Here is a 21,441-nt window from a genome sequence, read left to right on the forward strand (position 1 = left end):
CTAGTTCCTGTGCTTGATCAAGCGTTTGCATCTACGAATGGGCATTCAATTAGCTAATAAAGATGTTGCAATTGACTGTGGTAATTGACCTTGTGTATCTACACAGAAAGCTGCCTTTAGTAGAGCACAGTGTTTGCTCATCTAATCTTGTGTCCCATCTCAGCCATGCCAGTTATTTGTTGATTTGGAGAAAATATTCCTTGAGGGTCGAGGCAGGACAGCAGAAAGAAAGAAAGCTGCCCTGTTACTTACCCATGTTCTTCCCAAGAACACGCAGATGATGTTGTTTTGTCCCAAGTCCTGTAACAGAGAGCCTGAGGAGAGATTTCACAAGCATAAAAATGTAATTAGCCCCCGGGGCTTTGGGAAAATAAAATTTCTTTTACCTTATCTTCTTATTGGGGGGAAAGGGGGAGGTTATTATATTTGAAAATAAAACATATGGCTCTGTCATTTTGAAAAGTCTTTTTAGATAAGACTGCAGAGAAGTCCATGTCTTCTGCCTTGTAGACAGCATTCGTGCCATGAGCCCTGGTAGATAGCAAGCACGTGTTTTCTGCAGAGTCTCTGCTAACAAAAATTAGTATCTTTGATATTAGTGGTTGAGCTATGTTATGCTTTTAGGCCGTTTTTGTCTTAGATAACCACTGAAGCTGTGCAGGATTTGGGGACTGCTCAGACAACAGTGACTTGATGTCTCTCTCCACTGCCTCCTGTGAGAACTTTGTCGACCTAAGGGTTCTGTTACCCTCAGTGGCAAGGGCCACTGCATCCAGAGAGCGAATCGGGCATGTAGATGTACTGGCTCATCTTTTGTAAAGACTTCATAGCTTTTACCAAGAACCCTGAGGTGATGGGAAGAAGTGCACTTCACCCTCCAGCTGACTGGGAAGGTTGTTGTAGGTATAAAGAGTTTCTTCTGTCCTGGGAAATGTAGGGAGGGAACCATCCTTGTGAGTAATCCCAAAATCATATGCACTTTGTGTTAGTCCCCCACTCTCAGCTGCTAACCTCAACCCAAGTGTCTGTGCTGCTGTGATGTCCATCTGTAATGTGCTGCTGATGGGTACTGGGTACAGTAAGAACACTTGCCACAGTTGTGTCTCCTGTGGGATACTTGGAATAATCTCTCTGAGGCTTCTTTTTTCTCCTTTATCCTCACTTGTTTCAATCTAGTCTCTTTTTGTTAAGTTTAGTGAATATATTTACACTTTTTGATATGTATTTTTAAAAATTTTCTGCACTGACAAGTTTAGGGGTCATGTAAGTTGAGCCTTGGCCCCGTTGAAATCAATACCAAGATTCCCACCTTCCACAGAAGATCAGTTCCAGACACTGGCGCCTGCCTTGTGAGTCTTCCATCTGGGAAGACTGATTCCTGCTTTCCTGTCCTCGGAAGGAGCTTGGCATAAGAACACACTTGGAGAACGTGCCAGCTACTCAGCTGGTTGGTCACCCTGTCACAGAGCAGCCCGAAGAGTGAAGTCTGAAGAGAATGCGTGACCCATAAATAACAGGCACGATATGAAGAAATACATACTATAAATACGTACTATAAATAATAACTCTGGGCGTTGTGCATTTTTCAGGGCTGTAATAAACTTGCAGGTTTTGGATGTTTTGTAACCCGTACCAGCAAATCCCTCTGTGACAGCATAGACTCCTTATATACTTTATACATAACAGTTATATGAAATGTTTTCCTGCTCCCCTTAATCAAGTGCTTGTCCATAACAGCATGAATTGGTTGCGTTTTGCCTCCCTTGTTGTAGCAGTGTTTACAAGAGGTGTGCGTGTTACCAAGCTCTGCCAGAGAAGCTTTTGGGAAAACTCTCTTAGGGCAGCCAAGACTAGCACAGCCGCTGTTTGAATAATTGTCTGTGTGGTTTGGTTTGGTTTGGGTTTTCTAGATTGGCTGCCAACACAAAGAACCAAGGGAAATAATTCTGAGTAGAATTTCAATTTTATTTTTTTTTTGACAAATTAAAAAATAGAAATATTTCATTTCACCAAACTCCTAAAGTGTTTCATTTCAGTCATTAAGAAAAGCAAGGGAAATGAAGGGTTAGACTTCAAAGAAAGTGCCTGGGGGCAGTTCCCATTTGGTGGCTCGGGGAGTGGAGCCCTCATTGAGGATGGAGGAGACCCTGCTCCAACTCTTTCCTCTGCTGGAGCGGATTTGAACACGTTTGTCTTGTTTCCCAGGAAGGTTTGCTAGGAACAGGCTGTTCTGGGGTGAGGGTGGGATTAGGTGAAAAATGAGTTGGAGGAGACACGGGCTGGGTGTAAAAACAAAAGTAAGCAATGCTGAAAAAACCTATTTTTTGCTTTCAAGCTGCAATTTGGAAAATGAAATTGGAAGCCTTGCTTGTTTGTAATGTTTGTGAACACTGTTTAAAGAAATGGTATCTGTATTCATTTTTGGATTATGTTGTCACAATGGAAATTCATGTGTCTGAATTTCAAAAGTCAAGTTTTATTAGCACGTTTTTTAAGATGTAATCCCTTTACGTGCACAGCATAAATTGTTGAGAGCTGTGCAAACGGCCTGTTTGTTAGGACACACATAAATGCTTCAGAAGTATTAATAAATTGATGTATTCTTACTTGCTGTAGCTCTTGTCTCTGCCTCCAAATTAACCTCTTTTCAGAAAATTAATAAATCCAGAGCAGGGCTGTTCTATAAAACAGACATATTACAGTTTTCAGAGATAACTTCTTGGCCTGAAGACTGGGACCAGAATGCCTCAGCGGGCTTTGGTGACCAGCACCTTTTGGGGTTGTGTCAGGATGCTGCATTCGCTGAGCAGCCTATGCTTTGAGCTCCCTGCTGAAGTCTGTAGTCTTCACATTGGGTTCTCCTGCATAGCGTTTGGTGGGATGTGGTCGGTACTACACATGTATTAATGTCAGTCTCAATTGCTGTTATCTTTATGTTCTGACTGCAGATCATTAGATGGCCGGCTGCAGGTATCTCACCGGAAGGGTCTTCCCCATGTGATCTACTGCCGGCTGTGGCGGTGGCCGGACCTTCATAGCCACCATGAGCTGCGTGCCATGGAGATGTGCGAGTACGCCTTTAACATGAAGAAGGATGAAGTCTGTGTGAACCCTTATCATTACCAAAGAGTGGAAACCCCAGGTACTGCTAGCCCTGTGCGTGGATACCTCAGCTCCTCGGCAGGGAAGGCTAGGGATTTATAAGTGCATTTCGAAATTGAATAAAGCAGCAGGCGTAGGGTTTTAAAACCAGAGGGTATCTATTATTGATGGTAATCTCTTACTGTATGTAGTAGAATAATTTATGAATCTGCACTCAAGGGGGAAATACCATTTTAAATGGATAAAATCCAAGTCGAGCAGGTTGCGTTGTTGCCAGGTTCCTAATGTGGCATTGTGTGCATGTAAACAACTCACACATGTAGTGCATACAAGTACGAACTACGGCAGTGTTCTATGCATCCCTAATTGTTGGTATTAAATTAAGGATAAACTTACTGTTAAGTTGAAGTGGATCTAAGAATAGCTCCCAACGCAAGTGAACTTCCTGTTCTGAAGTCTGCTCCTGCCTCTGAAAGAGACTTTCATCTGGAACTGCAGATCGTTCTGCTGCGTGTCAGTACAAATCTGCAGAACCAGTCTGGATGTTTATGCTAATCTTACCTTGCTGTTTCATTTTATGTGAAATTTATTCCTTTTGAATTATGCGATATAACTTCTCTTAAATAGTTTTTCAAGAAGACTTGTTTCTTTGCCTTAGAAGGGGCAGACAGACTAGGTGTGTTCAGATAGGCACGCATCCCGTCCCCAGCTGAGATATGTTAAGAATAGCATCTTTAAATGCTGCTATTTCAGAAGCAAGTATCAAATTGTGTCCCTTAATTAGCGACTTCGGTGTTGCATGTGTTTAAGGGTGTTACACCAAACTGGTTTCTCTTCATTTTCTAGGGTTTCAGTCATTTTATTTTAAAGCTGTTAACGTTGCTGGTCTATTTTTTTTTCTTTTCCATTTGTGCAGTGTTACCTCCAGTGCTGGTGCCTCGGCACACAGAGATCCCAGCTGAGTTCCCACCGTTAGACGATTATAGTCATTCTATTCCAGAGAACACTAACTTCCCAGCAGGTATCGAGCCACAGAGCAACTACATTCCAGGTACCGTATATCTTCTGTACAGCAAGCGGAGGGAAAAGGGTCGTATTGCACAGTTAATCTTGTCTATGCATGCCAAACTGGATGACCGCAAAGTCTTTCTTTCCATCATTACTATGAAGTTAAGGGGTGGGAACCTATGCAAAAATAGATGAAAGCTGTAAATGTAGACACACAACAGTGCTGTTTATAGTTTTGTTTTGTTTTGTTTTCTTTAAACTCACCTCTTCCCTTCAGTAGTATGTACTCAGTTTATTGTGGAATGTAAAGCTGAATGTTCCATTAAAAGTTCAGATTTGAATGAAATTCAGCCATTTTAATTTGAGTAAAACTCTCTAAATTTCTGATGGAATGGAGCTTTTCTATTTATATATCTCTTTTACAAGCAATTTACACCTTATTTGCATGGACAAGCTATGCAGCTGCACACCAGGAAAGGAAAAATATGTGGACAGAAAACTGTCTACATGGCTTAAAGTTTTATGGGACTGAAAATCCGGATTTTTGTGTTTCCCTCTCCTCTGTTATTCACAAATATGCTATGCCTATCATCCTGGTTGTGTCTGTTCCTCCTCTTAGCAGCCTGAGGAAGAAGAGTCATAAAAAAGAAATTTAGCTCCTTGTGAATAACAAAGTAAATGTTTTTGATGTCTAAAATCCAGACTTTGCATCCAGTTGCAATGACAGTATGATCATTTTATGCTTCTAGAGACACCTCCTCCAGGCTATTTGAGTGAGGATGGAGAAACTAGTGACCACCAAATGAACCCCAGCATGGATGCAGGTGAGTCACTTTCTGCCATTTGCTGCAGCTTTCTCGGTCATACTAGAGACTTTTTTAAAGTTTTAGTTTGGGGCACTGAAGATCAGATGGTGGCTTGAGGTATTGATTCACTATAGGAGTGCAAATGTAGCCTGACATCTCATGTAAAGCACAGGGCTGTATGTTTTAGAGCTGCTGGTGAAAGGTACAGCATGTTCCTGTTCTCCCCAACATCCATCATTAGATACTTCTAAGCAGGAGCCTGAAACAGTGGAGACACATCTAAGGATGACAGTTTGTGTTGTGTTTGCATCCATGCATCTGTATGCACATGAAAATTTTGCACGTAGCTGGCACTTTTCTACAGAGGCATTTTTCTGATCGTTTCGTTGTTTGCATACTGAAATGTCCAGTTTAACTATATTTGAAATGATCACTTGGAGATTTGATTTTAAATGGGTTTAGTGGATATATCCCAAAGCAAGTTGAAAGTCTGGGTTCTCTCTCATTGCCATGAAAACAAGTAATTGGGTTTAGAATGAGCAGCCTTAGTGTTCATGCTAACCTGTATCAACACTTTAAAATTAAACATGCAGGTCTCATCTTTCTGGGAGTAACTTGGCAAACTTTCTGGAAGTGTAAGGCATCGTGTTGATCTGAGTGGTGTTACTGCTTGTGAGTAAGAACCTCTGAATCAGACTCCAAATTCGTAAAACTTTTGCTTGAAAAGCAAAAACATGTCCTTGGTTAGAAGTGCTGAAGCTTTACAGGAGGGATATGCAAATACATGACTCTTACATGAAGATAGACATGCAGAACCTAATTGATACAAATGCTGCGCACACATATCTTGGTTTCTGTGCATATCTTCAGCCATAGAGCTTACGTGGGATTCTAAAAGAGGGATGACTGATTTGCTGTCTTTCACCGCAGTTATACAGATGGAGGAAGACAGTGTGGGTTTGTTTGTCTACATCAAACATAAGCCCATTGACACAAACCATTTTAGTGCATACAATTATTGGTAATGTGGTTGACATGTGGAATGTATGTATGGCTTTTTGGAAAGTGGACTGGAATAGGATGTGCCTGGAAGATGCTATAAATACCCAATTTATGTTCAAGTGCTATATCCCTGCCTTCAGATGTCATGGAGTTCCTTCTTTATAGAGGAAAACAAGTTTTAAAGAAACAAGCCAAACTCAGTGTGAGAGGAAAAGTAAAAATGGGCTGTACCACCTGTCTGCATCCATGTGGCATCCAGAGACTGTGGAAATTGCCCTGGACATCCAAGTGCAAATATTTTAAATATATGCACAAAATTTGTGGACCAAATTGAAATGATTGGGGATGAAATACTGACAGTTGTTTGGTCAGATCTGTTTAGCTTGATCCAATACTCCATTGTCCCAAAAGCAGTGAGATTTGTTGATATCAGGCGGTATGTTTTCGACTGTTCTAAGTATGTTTTGTGCCTAGCAATGTAAAATCAAGCTCTTAAGTGCCAGCTCATTGGGTTTGACTGTGGTTGTCATGATGGTACCTGGAGTTTTGATAACTGCAAGTGAAAGTGAAACAGACAACTGCATGCTCAGTTTTGAGAAGTAATGAGTTAAGCTTAAGTGAATGCATTACGAAGATGCTTAGCAATATTGCAGATGTAGCAAGTTGATATCGTAAGTAATAGCATTTGGAAGCTCATGTGAAGAGTAATCAACATCAGAGAAGTTGCTGGTGTCACAAAATGAGGCTTACGTGAGGAGTGGGTTATCCCTCCAACAAGCCTGGGCAGCTCTGAAGTTTTTGTGCAAGTGTTTTTCCTTGTGCAGATGCCATACTAATAATTTTAATGTCTTGATTTTCAGGTTCTCCAAACTTATCGCCAAACCCTATGTCTCCAGCACACAATAATCTGGGTAAGCATGTAATCTTGAGAACTGTGTGTAATTACAGTGAAGACAGTGACATTTTAATGATGATGTTAGTTCTTGAGGTTGCACGCTTTTGATGAGGTTGTGATCACTGTTGATGTTCCTTTCCGCTAATCCTCTTTACTGTGATAACAGAGGTTCATAGTAACTTTATATGAAATAAAGAAATCTGAACTTACATCAGAAAGTTAAATAAAAAAATGAGAAATGTTGGCAGCCAAATACCAGAAAAAAATGAGTGAAGGAGAGCAGCAAAAATACACTTTTTTAATTACATGAGTTTGCAAGGAATATGTCCCGTCTGTTTTGCTGGTGGTTTTGTGTTCTTGTAGTTTTTAAAGGAAGCAGCTTGAGGTTAAATTTTGCCTCCTGGAAAGTTACTTTATAAATTTGTAGTGCTTACTGGTCTTTTTTACAATGTACCAGAGTGCCTTGCAATTTTTTTATATTTATTAACTTGGCGTTACATTCATTACCAGGCAAATGCTGCTATCCACGTACTGTGGGCAGGGGGCTGAGGTTCAGAGCAGCAGATTTGCCTGCGCTGCTTTGTCAGCTCAGGCGATCATCTGCTTCATTTAAGGGCAGCAAGTGCATTACACCCTCACGTAAACCCAGCGCAGGAGCAAATCCACATCCCCAGCAGAGCAAGCGTGCAGTTACACAGCACAGATAGGCATGACCTTGAGGGTGGCAGTGGCTGGGGACTCTGTGATGGTGTCAGACCACAGGGTAAGTCCACCTGAGGGGCGTCCCTAGACTGCGTAAGGATGAAGCAGCCCAGAGCCCTCATGTCCCAGTGCCTTAAACCACTGGAACAACTGATGGCCCAGGTGTGCGAGTTGTTGTAGTATGAAATGGAGCATGGTCAGAGCAGAGCAAAGTGGAGAAGGCTGGTTGGTTGGTTGGTTGGTTGGTGCTCCATCCTGGGCACCAGGAACATAATCCAGTCCTAGCAGGCCACTGCTGTCACTGATTCACTCCATAACCTGTAGACAGTAAACAGGAAGAATGCTGAAGAAGAAAAAATAGCGATTGAATAGGGCCTTTACCTTTGTGATACTATTAGAGGTTTTGTGGCTATCTCTGAACCTCTGTTGTCTTCACAAATGGCTCTCTACCTTTTTTTTTCTTACCTACAGACATAAAAGGTCTGATCTTCATCAGTTTGAGCTCTTACCCTATTTGAAATTGCTCTCAGTGGTCTGTCATAAAAAGCACTCATAGCTCTGGCTAGCTGCAGGATCAGTTCTCTAAATGTTCATTAAGCCAGCAGACAGAGGCCACTTGAGATTACTCTTGAATAACCATAGCCATAAAGTTTACATATGCTTTTAATCCTGGCACAGGGTACTTTGACACTGCTCCAAAATTTGTCAGTCATTGGCTGACTTCTGGATATCTTGGGGCTGTTGAAGGGGGGATTTCTTGTCTCTTCTATTATTTTTTTTTTCTTTTTTAAAGCATGGAATATATTGCCACAGTGCCACTAAACTTTTGTTTGCTTTAACTGTTAAAGCCTAAGAAGAGAATACATGGCTGACTTATATTTATTTCCTTCTTTGTTTTTTTTTTTATTTGATTCTGTTATGCTCCAGTGTGCTGCTTTGGAGTTGATGAGAATTTCTAGCATTTTTTTTCAACCTAAAAATAAAAAGCCAATGACATATAACAAAACCATCCTGGCAAGTTGACTGTGGCGTCTGCCTTACATAAGGAAGAAAAGAGTTTCTAGGAAAGAGGCCCCAATGCATATCCTTTCTAACACAGACACTGGTTATTAACAGATGCTGCTTAGTTGATGGGCCTGTCAGATGTCTAATGTACTGTCTGGTGACAAAAACTAAGTAGGAGCAGGTGAAGCTGGTTAACCACAAGGAATCTCTTTGTAGTCCAAGGAGCAGACATCAGAAAAGCATTTAACTTACCAGCATTAAAAGATACCTTTAAGTTTTGCAAACCAAATATTTATTGCTCTTAGGCAAGAGCTTCCACAAATTAAGAACTTCTTGTCTCTTAGAAACTTTATTGTAAATTTTTGCATGTGTGGAAGCTGCATAATGATAAATGAAATTGCATGTAGCTTGGCAACTTGTAAAACTGTCAAATGACAAAATTGTCATAATCTGTGCCGTGTAGATGGCATGTGTAAAGTGAGGAGCTGCTTATAGCAGTGTAGGTGAAAACACCAGCAGCCCATCAGACCTTCAGCCTGGTGGTCTCTGCAGCTCCGCGAGAGGTTGCACAGGCTGTGAGAGCAGAACTTTCTCTCAGCGTTGCAGGTTCTTTCTCCAGTTGTAAGTTAGTTGGTGGCTGCTGACCTGCAGTGCTCCTGCTTTTGCTGTGCTATATTATTCTGTGGATAAGTAGAGCACTCCAGCGTATAGGGCCGTACTTCAATCTGCAGAAGTTTAATCAGACTTTCTCTGTATGTTTAAGAAAATAAAGTAGACATTTAAAAAACACAACAGTGTGCAATGAGGAAAACTATCAGCCAGCTCTCAGCAGCAGAATGTGGTGGGGTTTCGCAGTTTTGCCATCAGGAAAATAATGCCACAGTATTGATGTCCGTTTATTTGACCAGAACTACCTAAAACTTTTAAGACGGTTTACTTTGTGTAAGCTGAACTTTGGACTTAAATCCCATGGCTGTATTTCAGAGAATTGCAAAGGCAATAAACTAGCATGAGGCAAACCAAGTAGGACAATAGAAGCAAGGTTTGTTTGAGGTGCAATGTATGTATTTCAGCATAAAGCTGTAAGAGTGGAATTTGGGATTGAAGAAATTTAGGGAGTTTCATCTTTCCATTCACAGGCACGAAAGTGTTGCAAGGTAACATAATTGGGATTTTTTTTTTTCTCCTTTCAGCTTGTGCATTTGATTTGGTAGCATTCTAGTTTTGGTCCAAACTTTCAGTTGTCAAATTTTCAGTTGTCAAACATAAGCTTTATATGGAAGTTACAGATATCCAATGATCTCTTCTGTATGACTGAAATATGAACTGGAGAAAATACAGAAAAAACAACCAAAATGAAAGGAGAGTTGCCAGCGTTATGTGGACATTCGGAATGAAGTCAGGGAGTTTACGCTGGCCGAGGGCCAGCCCTGAGGTTGCGTGTGTATTGTTGGTTTGGAGTGAGGCAATCCCTTGGTGTACAGGAAATCCATTGTCAGTGTTTGCTCCACAAAACCCTTGACGCAAAAGCTGTAAGTGAAATGAGCACATACCCTGTGGTCAAGCCCATCAGTAACATCAGCTGCTGTTGCTCTCTGGTTTGAAACACGATTTCCCAAAGCAGTGAAAAGACGTCCCTTCTCAAAGTACAGAGGGGAAGGAGGTGCGCCCGCCTATTTATCTTTACATTTTTGAGGAGAGAGTTAAGAGTTAATGTGGCTGCAACTAACACAGTTGGATAACGTATATCGGTAACTTCTGATATACATTGTGTATCAAACGCATTAACTGAAACGAGGATAACAACCGCTCGTATGCTTAGAGCACACGTTGTAGAGTGTGCAAAGCAGCTGGCAGATTTTTTTTTCCTCCGCAGCTGAACAGATAGTACTTTCATCTTGTACGGAAGATGCAATATGGGTAGCATTCCAATACTCAGTGAAAGCAATGATGTAGGGAGTCACAGTTGAACTTGTATGGAGATGATTCAGGCAAGGCTTTGCTTGGGTTTAATGCATCATGTTTTAGTTGATTGTGTACCCCCTTCAGGATTCTTTTGATTTAGCAGAGCTACATTCTCTTACGTTCCCCCAAACGGTAAGTACGTACACTGAAAATTCATATTAAGGACAGCTCTGACTCAAGAGGTAACTTGCCCACCCCATGACAGCTTAAGCTGAAGCCTAAGACCACAAATCACAGGAGAAAGCAGCAGCATTAAAAGCTTGGTTGCATTGTTTAGAGACAGGTTTTTCTTCAAAATAGGATTTGTTGCTATATGTCTTTCCTCAAGTTGCAAATAAGCTGAAAATAAAATTTCCGTACAGCCTTCAGTGGGGAATCCACAGTTCCCTTGAGTCACAACCAAGCGGAGGGGGCTTCTGAAGGAAAGGACCACAAAACCATAGAGAGCAATACAGGCTTCAGTGTTTTTATAACTTGAATAGTACCAATCTGAGGACATTACTTAAAGTTGATTTGATTTTTCTGGAGCTGAGCAGCCTTTCAATTAGAAAGGCGCTTGCTGTGGAATAAGAGCATAGTCATGTGGAACACAATCTGTTTTCTTAAGTGGGTGGACACACCTTAAGGGACTCTGATTAGTGCTGGTATTTGCTGTACCTCTATACAAATTGCATTGGAGTCATGTGAAGCCCAGAGCCAGTTACGATGTGGACAAATCGCTGCTGCAGGCCACAACTGCTAACTGATGAAATGGGGCTGGTATTGGAGAAGTATGCCTGATGTGGCAGTTTCCAGTGGGACCACCAAATATATCACGCAAGAGAAAAAGGCAGAGACAGTAAGCTCATGTGACACCTGGATGTGTTCAGCATCACCTTGGCATATCATGAGAGGGGCTTGCCTTAAGCTACAGAATTGTTTAAAATGTGACGAAACGGCAGGTATGCTTACCAGAGCTCTTAAACCGATGTAGCAACCCCAGTTCTATTGAGCTACTTCTGTTTGCTTTCGCTTTGAGCATTGTGTCCTTTTCTGTAAGACGAAGATATGCCTTTTCTTTTGTGGGTGTAATGTGTGGAGGAGAGCACGAACATCGGACTTTGCTTGTAGTAGAGCATTTTTCTTTTGAATGATATGATTAAGGAAAGAAAAGACACTGAAAGAAACTGGGAATGGGTATAAGCTCCAAAATTCATGGACTTTGATGGACATGGACTTGCTAAGGATTACAGAGTTCTCCAGATGTACTTTTATTCATTTCCTTATTTGCTGTCAGCAAAGCTTGTAAGAAAGCAGAAACCAAAGGGTTTTTCTGATTGTTAGCTACTTTGGGAACTCGTGCACCACAGTAATGGAGAGGAAACCAGCATGTCTTTTGGCTGAAGCCAGGCTGCTACAACCTGTTTGTAAAGGTTAGAGAATAACAGCAGGTACCAGATAAGAAATGAGTCTCAAACCTCTGCAGAGACGCTCTCTTCAGCGTGAGAGGAGGCTGGGATGGTAAAAACCTGTCTTTGATTATTTTTTTTTTTTTTTTGAGCTGATCTCTTAAGCTTCAGATTCGCTTAAGCCTTGCAGGAGCAACAGATGGGAAAGCCTGTGGAAAAAGTTGCTTGATGTTAACTCTTCGACCAGATGGGAAGCTGTTCTGGTCTGCTTTTAAGCACTGTTTGAATGGGGATGAAGTGATAAATCGGGGGGAGGACTGGAGGGAATTCTTCTCTTGCTTTTATTTCTTGTACCGAATGTAGGGAGCGGAGCACTTATCAATTAGCTTAGTCTGCTTTCCACTTCCTCTGCTCAGCAGATTCTTGGCTTGCAGCAGGACTGGGCACCATCTAGTGCAGTATTTCCAAGAATATTTGACTTAAGCCTTCCTCTACTGAAATCTCATTGGCTTCAGTGGGAGCAGCTAAATCATTCAGTGCTGGTTGAATGTCCCACCTTTCATGTGTATGAAGGATTGTCTTCCTGAGACTGCCTCAGCCTCAGTCTGCTCAGGAACTTCAGTCCTTTCACTTCAGTCCACAGGCTGAGTCAAGCCATAACATAGCATAGTCAAGCATAGGGAAGAGTGTGGCCAGTAGGTCGAAGGAGGTCATTCTCCCCCTCTACTCTGCGGAAATACTGTGTCCAGTTTTGGGCTCCCCACTTCCAGAGGGACAGGGAACTGCTGGAGCGAGTCGAGCGAAGGGCAACTAAGATGATTAAGGGATTGGAGCATCTCCCTTATGAGGAAAGGCTGGAAGCGCTGGGACTCTTTAGCCTGGAGAAGAGAAGGCTGAGGGGAGACCTTATTAATGCTTACAAGCATCTAAAGGGTGGGTTGAAGGAGGATGGAGCCAGGCTCTTTTCAGTGGTTCCCAGTGACAGGACGAGGGGCAATGGGCACAAGTTAGAACATAGGAAGTTCCCTTCAAATACACGGAAAAACTTCTTTATGGTGAGGGTGACAACACTGGAACAGGCTGCCCAGGGAGGTGGCAGAGTCCTCTTCTCTGGAGGTTTTCAAGACCCGCCTGGATGCAGTCCTGAGTAATGTGCTCTGGGCAATCCTGCTTTAGCAGGGGAGTGGGGCTGGATGATCTCTAGAGGTCCCTTCCAACTCTGAAATTCCGTGATTCCGTGATAACCCTAATAAAAGAGATGTGCCATCATCTATTGGGGAAAATTAATTTTCTTTTGAAAATTTGAGATCAAGTGCACTGGAAGAACGTATCTAATTTTTAAATCACTTTGATGCCAGTAATACGTACAATTTGGTGTATATTGCAGACTACTGGTTTCATCAGTGCTAGAGTCAGTTGGACTTAGTACGTGGAGTCAGTAAGGACAAAAGTTGGACTTGCTTGCTACTTGGTGTAAGTGCACAGCATTAGGGTTCTGGAGACCTGTGTTATTGAAAGCATGTTTGTGGTCTTCTCTTTCTAAGGTTTTCTGTTTTTTCCTTTTCTCTCCTTTTCTCTTTTTACGGTACTGGCCACCTAAAAGTGATCCCACATTTCATAGTAAAGCCAAGTTTGTTTTTATAAAATTTTCTCCAGATATGAAGATAGTTCAGTGACACCCCACTTGCTAGGTGACTAATACCTTTGACTATTTGTGAATGTTCCACGTGCGAGAAGCTTCAGGGGTGATGTAACTTTCTAGATACGGTTCATTAAAATCTGTCAAGTAATTAAAGTTTGGTGGTTAAAGTGAGCCCAAGGAATGAAGTAGAACAATATTTCAAATCAGTCGCTTTATTTCATCCTCCCCTTCCCCTCCTGAGAGCCTGTGATTCATTTTGGTTTTTATTTTGTGCAGATCTGCAGCCTGTTACCTACTGCGAGCCAGCTTTCTGGTGCTCGATATCCTACTATGAACTCAACCAACGAGTGGGAGAGACTTTCCATGCCTCTCAGCCCTCTATGACTGTGGATGGTTTCACTGACCCATCTAATTCTGAACGCTTCTGCCTTGGTTTACTGTCTAATGTGAACAGAAATGCAGCAGTGGAACTCACAAGACGACACATTGGTAATTTCTATTTCTTTGGTTTAGCTCATGTCTTTCAAGGTGGAAGGTGGAGACCTGCATGTAAAGCTTTTTATTTAGCTAATCGGCATGCAGCTTGGTCAGTTTTAGGACACTACAATGTTTGAACATCCATGTTGGTTTAGGAACACTAAAATTGCTGCATGTAATAGACACAGGATTTAAACTTTTACATGCGCTCTTCTGTATTTGGATCGATATTAGTGAGAATCTTGTGTATTCCTTTTCCCTCCTGCACTATTTTGTTTTCTAACTGTTATTCTATAAATTAAACTTAGTTCCTTGATTTTAATCTCAGTTTCCACTTTTCCTGCTTATGCTGCAAGGTATAAGTCAATTTGTTTTCAGTTAAACTTGTGCTAAATAGAATATCCCAAATCTATGCAATTTTAATAAAAGGCAAAACTGCTTGTGCGTTGTTGCCTTTTCTGCTGACTTCTATCAAAAAGATAGAAGGTGCTAGTGCTCTAGGCAATCCTGCTTTTGCAGGGGGTTGGACTAGATGATCTCTAGAGGTCCCTTCCAACTCTGAAAATTCCGTGAAAAATGAACCTGCTTTTTGTCCTATTTTGCTCCCGTTCATACCCTTTCCTGAGCAGTAAACTTCACACGGGAGGATCTTTCCTTACTATATGATTTCTAGCACCAAAAATACCCCAACCCCAAAAACCCCACCAAGATTCAGAAACCAGTCTTTAAATTCAACAGGCTTATGCCTTATGCTCTATGGAAGAGTGAAAGCAAGATATACAAATAGGAATGTAAGACCACAGCAAATGTTTATTTGAGCAACAAAGATGTATTCCTGAAATTTGTTTCTTTATTAACTGAGATTTTAATAGTTTGTGTAAACTCCTATGTGAAATGTATGTTTGTCCTTGTATACAATGTAATCTCAAGCAAAAGGCAATGGTTTGAAAACATTGTATCATTTAATTCCAAATCACTAAGTAAATAAACAAACAGTTGTATCCAGCTGCGATGACTTTCAGAAAAGGTTGAAATCCATATGTTAACTCATAGAGCATTCATATGGAAAATATCAGCGATGTGTATGTTTGGAGTAAGCAGGCTGTGAGGTGGTAAATTCATGCAGTCCAGGGCTGTGATTGACAGCGGGGCCGGGGAGTGCAATTCTGGCTTTATAAATTGGTCCTCCTGCCTTCCTCAGCTTAACTCGCTCACAGAGCAAATTTACTGCTCCCTAATGGGAGTACCCAGTGGAGCAAAAGATGTGGTTTTCATTTTCCATCATTCATGGTTTAGCTGCTTTTTGAGAGCTGTCTCACGCAGAGGTTGTCTACATCTCTACCAGCTCTTCTTGCAGATTTTGCAGGTGATTGTTCTAAGTTAAACCAAAACTGTGCCATGTGTTTCCTAGGAAGAGGAGTAAGACTCTACTACATTGGCGGAGAGGTGTTTGCCGAGTGCCTTAGTGACAGTGCCATTTTTGTCCAGTCTCCCAACTGCAACCAACGCTACGGCTGGCACCCAGCAACAGTTTGCAAGATTCCACCAGGTAAGGAAGTGTGCCGTGTCTGTGAGCCTGCACGGGCTTCATCTTTTGCAAACGGGGACTGGCTATGGAAAGCGAGCTCTTGGTCAAGGTAGGCATGGATTTGCTGACGTCCGTTCTTGACAATAATCAGAAACTTGAACCCTGTTATAAGGAACTTGACAACTTGAGCAGGGCATTTTTTATAGGATGAAGGATAAAGGAGGCTACTATGTGTGCTCCAACAATTGTTTGCGCTACGTTCATCCAAGTAGGAAGAAACAGTACTTCGGTATCTAAGCAGAATAAGAGCAGAATCTGCCACTTGCTCAGTGCAGTGTTTTATCAGTGCGTTATTGTGTTGTAATTATCTGATTAGTCATGTTTATAATTTTGTTTGTACCTTTAAGTAAAAGAATATAATGTGAGAAGTTTTTCTTAATTTAAAATCTCCCATAATGGATTTAAACTGTTACTTTTTTCTGTTCTGTAATAAAACTTCCCCCCTTCTCCCCCTTGTGAATTAGTTTTATTCTAGGGAAATCGGATTTGCAGGCACCTTGTTGTTCTGGTTACAGCAAGCATATGTCTAAAGTATGCTGAACGATTACAAGAAAATTTATTGCATTTATCTAGGAAGAAAATACTTTTTTGTTAGATACATGCAAAAGAGCTATGATGAGAGGATGCCATTTGAAAGGGAATTTAGCTAGGTTTACAAAAGCTAATTTTTCACAGTTAAAAGTATATGTATTTAAAGGACAAACTTGTTTTTGTTTAGAAATATTTGAATAAAGATTGTCTTTGTTCTGAGAAGAGATCCGTACCCTGCATGCTCTGGTCCATCTTAACCGATTTCATTTCTCAGATGCTTAGGAAGCAGCTGCCAGTGTAGCAAACATGACTTAATTCTCTAGCCACATCACAAGAGTCCACCCCGGCTGGAGTCAACATCTGAAGACATAAACAACCCACATTTCCGCTGTAGATTGATCTAAGGCACATTTTTTTGGACTGCAGCTCTCCACGCTTTTGCCACAGCCTTTGGCCGCCTTCTCAGACTCATCTTCAAGTCTTTGCTGGGTTTGAAGCAGTTTCTTCATTCCCTTGTTGACAAGATCAAGTCGTACCCACTCCTCCCAAGCACAGTCGTGGAGAGACCTCTTCCCATCCAGTCCAGAAGTCTGAACAGCTTGATCAAGTTTTTTCTTTCCTTGCCATAGCTCTTTCTCTGTGCTCAGCCTGGCCCTGACGCTTTCACCCTCCTTATTTTCCCTCCTTAGACTGCAGTATGCCTGACACGGCTCCCCTTCAAACTCTCTGCAAGATCCACGGCTCTTGGGCTGTGTCACAAAAATAGGTAGTTGTTTCCGCAGCTGCTGAGCTGTTGCATGCGGTTACGCTTTGCTATATGCAGTTCGACCCAAAACAGATGACAGTATGAGTCCAGCCCAAGAGAGTCAGCTCAGAAGTGATTTTAGAAAAGTACAATTCATCACAGTCCAAATGGTTGTTTTTCAGACTTGGCCCATATGTAATCCCAAATGAGCATTAGTTGCGTGCCAAGTTTCAGGGTTTAACTTGTTTATGGTTATCTGGGAGAAAGCAAGTGTAGCAACACTTTTTTAAAGAGTTGTGTATTTATTTATTTATTTAAGCTACGAAAGATGTTGTTATATTTCACCTTTATCACCTGAAAACAGTTGCATAAGTTGTTCTCAGTCTTTTAGCTGGGACTAAACATTGGGAAAAAACTCCAGTTTTAAAGGAAAATTCTTTGGCACATGATAGTTAAATTTAAGAGAGGATTATAGCAAAAGCAATGATGCTACCAGCCTTTTTAACCCTGATAACTGGTTTCTGGCTTGCCAGAGCGGTTTCATTTCAGAACTTCTCCATTACTTCTTCTGATGGACACCATGTAAATCCAACACCGATGAGTTCCTATTTTTAGCCTATGCATTCCTTTCTTTCAGGCCCCACAGCAATTGCCGTTAAGTGTTATGGCCGTAGTTAGGTTTTTAAATTACAATATGAGGGAAGTGATTGTAAAGGAGATAGAAGGAGGTCCCACATGAGGATCCCAAGTCTGATCTGCTGTGTGGGCACTAGCATTCATCGTTCTCTGTCCTGTAACATGGTTTTCTTCCTTTTCAGCGTATGAGCTGTGGAAGTGTGGCAACCTTGATTCCTTTTTCTGCAATGCTGTGTTTAAAAGATCTGTGTAGAGTATCTTGTGGTCTGAGGATATAGGAAAACAGCACTGAGTTTCTTTCCGTCCTCAAAGAAGTGGATTTCTTAATCTAGTTAAGCTAATGCCTTGTTCTTGTCATGTTCTTTTTTCACAGGATGTAACTTGAAGATTTTTAACAACCAGGAATTCGCCGCTCTCTTGGCTCAGTCTGTAAATCAGGGCTTCGAAGCTGTCTATCAGCTGACCAGAATGTGCACGATTCGGATGAGCTTTGTCAAGGGATGGGGAGCAGAATACAGGTCAGGCCTTTGAATGAAACTTTGCTGTGTGCTTGAGCTTGCCATTGCCGCTCCTGTACTTCACAGCCTAGGATAGCGGTCTGCAAAGCTTCTTTACTTGGCTTTTAAGATGGGGGGGATTAGCACAGTGTCTCTTCAGTAATGCAGGTAGGTTGTAGGTGTTTAGAATGTGTTGATCTCGTCTATTGTTTTTCCCGTCCTATTAGTGTAAAACATACATCATGTGATATACCTGGAAGACCATGTGTATTTGGTCACATTGTTGTAGGAACCAAAAGCTTTACCTGAAACACAGTAGACAAATCCAGATGGCCTGTGTAGGAACTATTACTTCTTTTTTTCTTAAAATTAGATGTAGATTTGGTAGTTTGAGTGTCTTATGACTGCACTGTTATCAGGATGGGATCAACGTGAGTGCTTCCTAATAGATACAGGTTGGGTTTGATGCTTCTTTTATCAGGGACTAATGGGATTAAAATAAAAACAGATTGGCTTGAAAATTTGTATTTGGAAGAACTGTTAGAGTTGCTGCAAAATTATAGTTAAATCTCCTCGTCCTTTCCTTAGTGCTTGTCATAGGACAATTGCTTAAATGTGACCCAAGGCAGTGGGAGAAACAGGGTTGCTGTTTTTCCCAGTGAATATTAAAGATAAAACAGGAGATGCAGTAGGGTCTGATGTTTGGGATTGATGATGTGGTTATTCTGACAACACAGGGACAGTGGAGACAGCGTGAGGGATGGAGCACCCCATAGCTTGTGTTGCTGTTGCTCCGCTGTATTAGCAAGCAAACGTCCCTAAGTAGCAAAGGGAGTGAAATCAATGTTTTAATAGTACAAGTAGGGGAGACGACATTCGTTGGAAAATTAATGTAGTTTTATGAGAGAAAAAGCTGGCAAGGATTTAAGCCAAATGTGATCTTGAAACACTTCCCTGACTGTGTACCCTTTAAATCTGTGGCCTTAGTTGAAAATCTGGGTGCAGTCCCTGCCTCCAGGCGCAGCGGGGCTGCCTGCCGGTGCTCCCCTTGCACAGCTGCCTGCAGCAGACGGGGGAGATGCCATAGTATCAGCTGGAGCCTGAGCCCTGCACGTTATTCTCCCACTTTCTTCATTTCTCCAGATGTCTGGAGTCCATTTTGTTTTGAAATTGTGCTGCGCCCGGGCCAGAGCATTTCAGCCCTGGCTTGCCGCCACGGCTCGTAATGAAATCCAGATGAGCATGACTTACGGAAAGTGAACTATCTCATTAGAGTATTGTAGTCAGTGAAACCCTACGCTCACGCTGACCGTGCCAAGCTGCTCTCTTGCTCCTTCATTTCCTTGCCACAAAATACTACGTCTGATTGCCTTTGTCAGAGCACGTTTATTTGTTGAACTGATTCATATATGAAAACGTTACTGTGGGAGCTGCATCCAGAGCACTGTTCCAGTGATTTCTAGTTCGGCTGCTTAGCCTTGTGAGCAGTCTAACTGGTGGGGTGTTTAGTGCTCTTGTGTGCCAGGGGTTTGGTGGAGGGAAGGGGGGAGAAGCCGATTGCATAAGCAGTCTGCGATACAAAGGTTCTCCTCTGTCAGCCTGGTGGAGCAAGCTGAAGTCACGGAGAGCTTTGAGGGTTTGCCTTTCTGAAAGGCTGGAGCCAACTTGTTGGTTGTCTAGGTGGGAAGGCAGAATGAAGTTTGCCGTGACACATTTGCAGATAGCAGAAGTGCGGCAGCCCCGTGGGTAGTGGGTTTCTCTACAGTGTTCCTGGGACAGTTGTTGGACTGCTCAGTGTCAGGCTGGTTTCAGGCAGCAAAGGGGAATGCTCTGTGTTAAGGGAGATGGGTTTTTCCTGGGACCCGAGAGGTTTGTATGCTTCACTGAAGCTGACAGCGGGAGAGGTGCACTGCCTTCCCTGTCCCTGCAGTCCTCCTGCCCAAACAGCTCAGGAGACACCCTTCAATGCAAAACCCTTACCATTGAGTTGCGGTACAGGACAAGCCCTGCCCGTACGCCCACTCCTGGGGCATGGCCTGGCCTGCCATGAGCTGGGACGGGGTGGGGTGCCTTCAGGGACCTGCTTCCATTTTCAGTTCAAAGGATGAGGGATACAGATTCATCAACACAATGAGTTACAGCCCTTGGCCAAATACTCGCAGAGTCGTACCCCGGAGCCTCTACCCTGCCATGAAGGGGCACCACGGGTGGCTGTGGCAGCGCAGGGCAGCCCCACAGAGCAGAAGGTCCCCTTTTCAGCAGCAGTTTCTCCCTGGGCGCCGCAGACTTTGGCTTCTCCCTCCCACAAACAGATTCCAAGGACAGCTTCTGTGGGAAAGGAGGGTGTAAAACAAGGCTGTTTCCAGGCTATTTCTCTCTCTTGGTAATCCTCCTCCTCCACAGCAGCTGTCCCTGCCTCTCTGCCTGGAATACAACTTAGGTCGTCCCTCGGCAGAGGAGGAAGAGTCCCTTCCCTGTGCCTTGGTCTACCTTCCCTTCCTTTCCTCCCCATCTCCTCCTGCTTCACTGTCTGGAGACGCTCCATGGGGTCTGGCCTCAGGGAGAATAACTGAGGGGCAGATAGGAGAGGGAGAAGGTACTTTGTGGAGGGGGAAAATAAAAGCATGGTGTGTGCTGACCCAGCAAGGCATCCCCTCTGGCCCCAGCCGCCAACTCTTGACTGTTTTGAGTATTGAGTATTAAAACGTGTTTTAATACCATGTTTCTGCATTTCTGATAGGTTTTGCAACTTTTTACACTCTGCAGCATTTCTACTTCTTTGGAGGCAGCTGATCAAATGCAGATCTGTGGAGTGCCCCATACACAGCACATGCAGTGTAGAGTTCACACCTCCAGTGCGTCCTCCCAAGCAGCACAAAAAGGATGCTCAGCGGCAGCTCTGGCCGCACAAGGGAGAGGGCTCCGCGGGGCTGTAGCAGGGAGTCTAAATGAATGGCTGAGTGGTGAGCTCTCGCCATCGCTTCCAGAGTCTGCTAAAACCTAAAGATATGGTAAAAAGAAAATATCCTTGTCTTACACATAGAGAAATTTAACATATTTGGTAAACTGCTTATGTTGTTATCTAATTAGGAGAGGCAAGGTCTGCAAAAAAATCTGAGGAATTTTGCTTAGATAAACACTTTCTCTTCAGGGAATCAGATGCTGCCTGTTTTCAGGAATCTGAGTAGTAAATAGTTTACATAGTGAGTTGCTCCTTTGGGATCATAAGAAATGTAAAGAGAAATGATAGGGTTTTTAAAAGAAGTTGGCAGCATAGGCCAAGTGTGTTATGGAGGAGAGAAACGTTCCTTTGGCCCCACGTGCAAGACTATTGTCTAAGCAGGAAAGAATGCTTCAGTAGCTGTAAAACCTTTTCACATTTGTAAAGTTTTCTAAGTCACATTTATGTTCTTTTTTCTTCTTCTCTCCCCTCCAACCCCTTCTTTCTTGTA

At 42.5% G+C, this 21,441-nt stretch overlaps 1 protein-coding gene across 1 annotated transcript in view; it reads left to right on the forward strand.

Moving 5' to 3' along the window:
• SMAD3 (SMAD family member 3) overlaps nucleotides 1–21,441 on the forward strand; it is a 75,342-nt gene that overhangs the window by 52,597 nt on the left and 1,304 nt on the right. Inside the window, exons 2-8 of the mRNA XM_082488642.1 lie at nucleotides 2,949–3,142; nucleotides 4,019–4,153; nucleotides 4,860–4,934; nucleotides 6,779–6,829; nucleotides 13,792–14,004; nucleotides 15,404–15,541; nucleotides 17,866–18,010. Coding sequence (XP_082344768.1) covers nucleotides 2,949–3,142; nucleotides 4,019–4,153; nucleotides 4,860–4,934; nucleotides 6,779–6,829; nucleotides 13,792–14,004; nucleotides 15,404–15,541; nucleotides 17,866–18,010 — 951 coding nt within the window. The remainder of the gene's footprint in view (nucleotides 1–2,948; nucleotides 3,143–4,018; nucleotides 4,154–4,859; nucleotides 4,935–6,778; nucleotides 6,830–13,791; nucleotides 14,005–15,403; nucleotides 15,542–17,865; nucleotides 18,011–21,441) is intronic.

The sequence above is a fragment of the Vanellus vanellus genome, assembly GCF_965231255.1.
Source record: "Vanellus vanellus genome assembly, chromosome: 11".
In the NCBI taxonomy this organism is placed as follows: Eukaryota; Metazoa; Chordata; class Aves; order Charadriiformes; family Charadriidae; genus Vanellus; species Vanellus vanellus.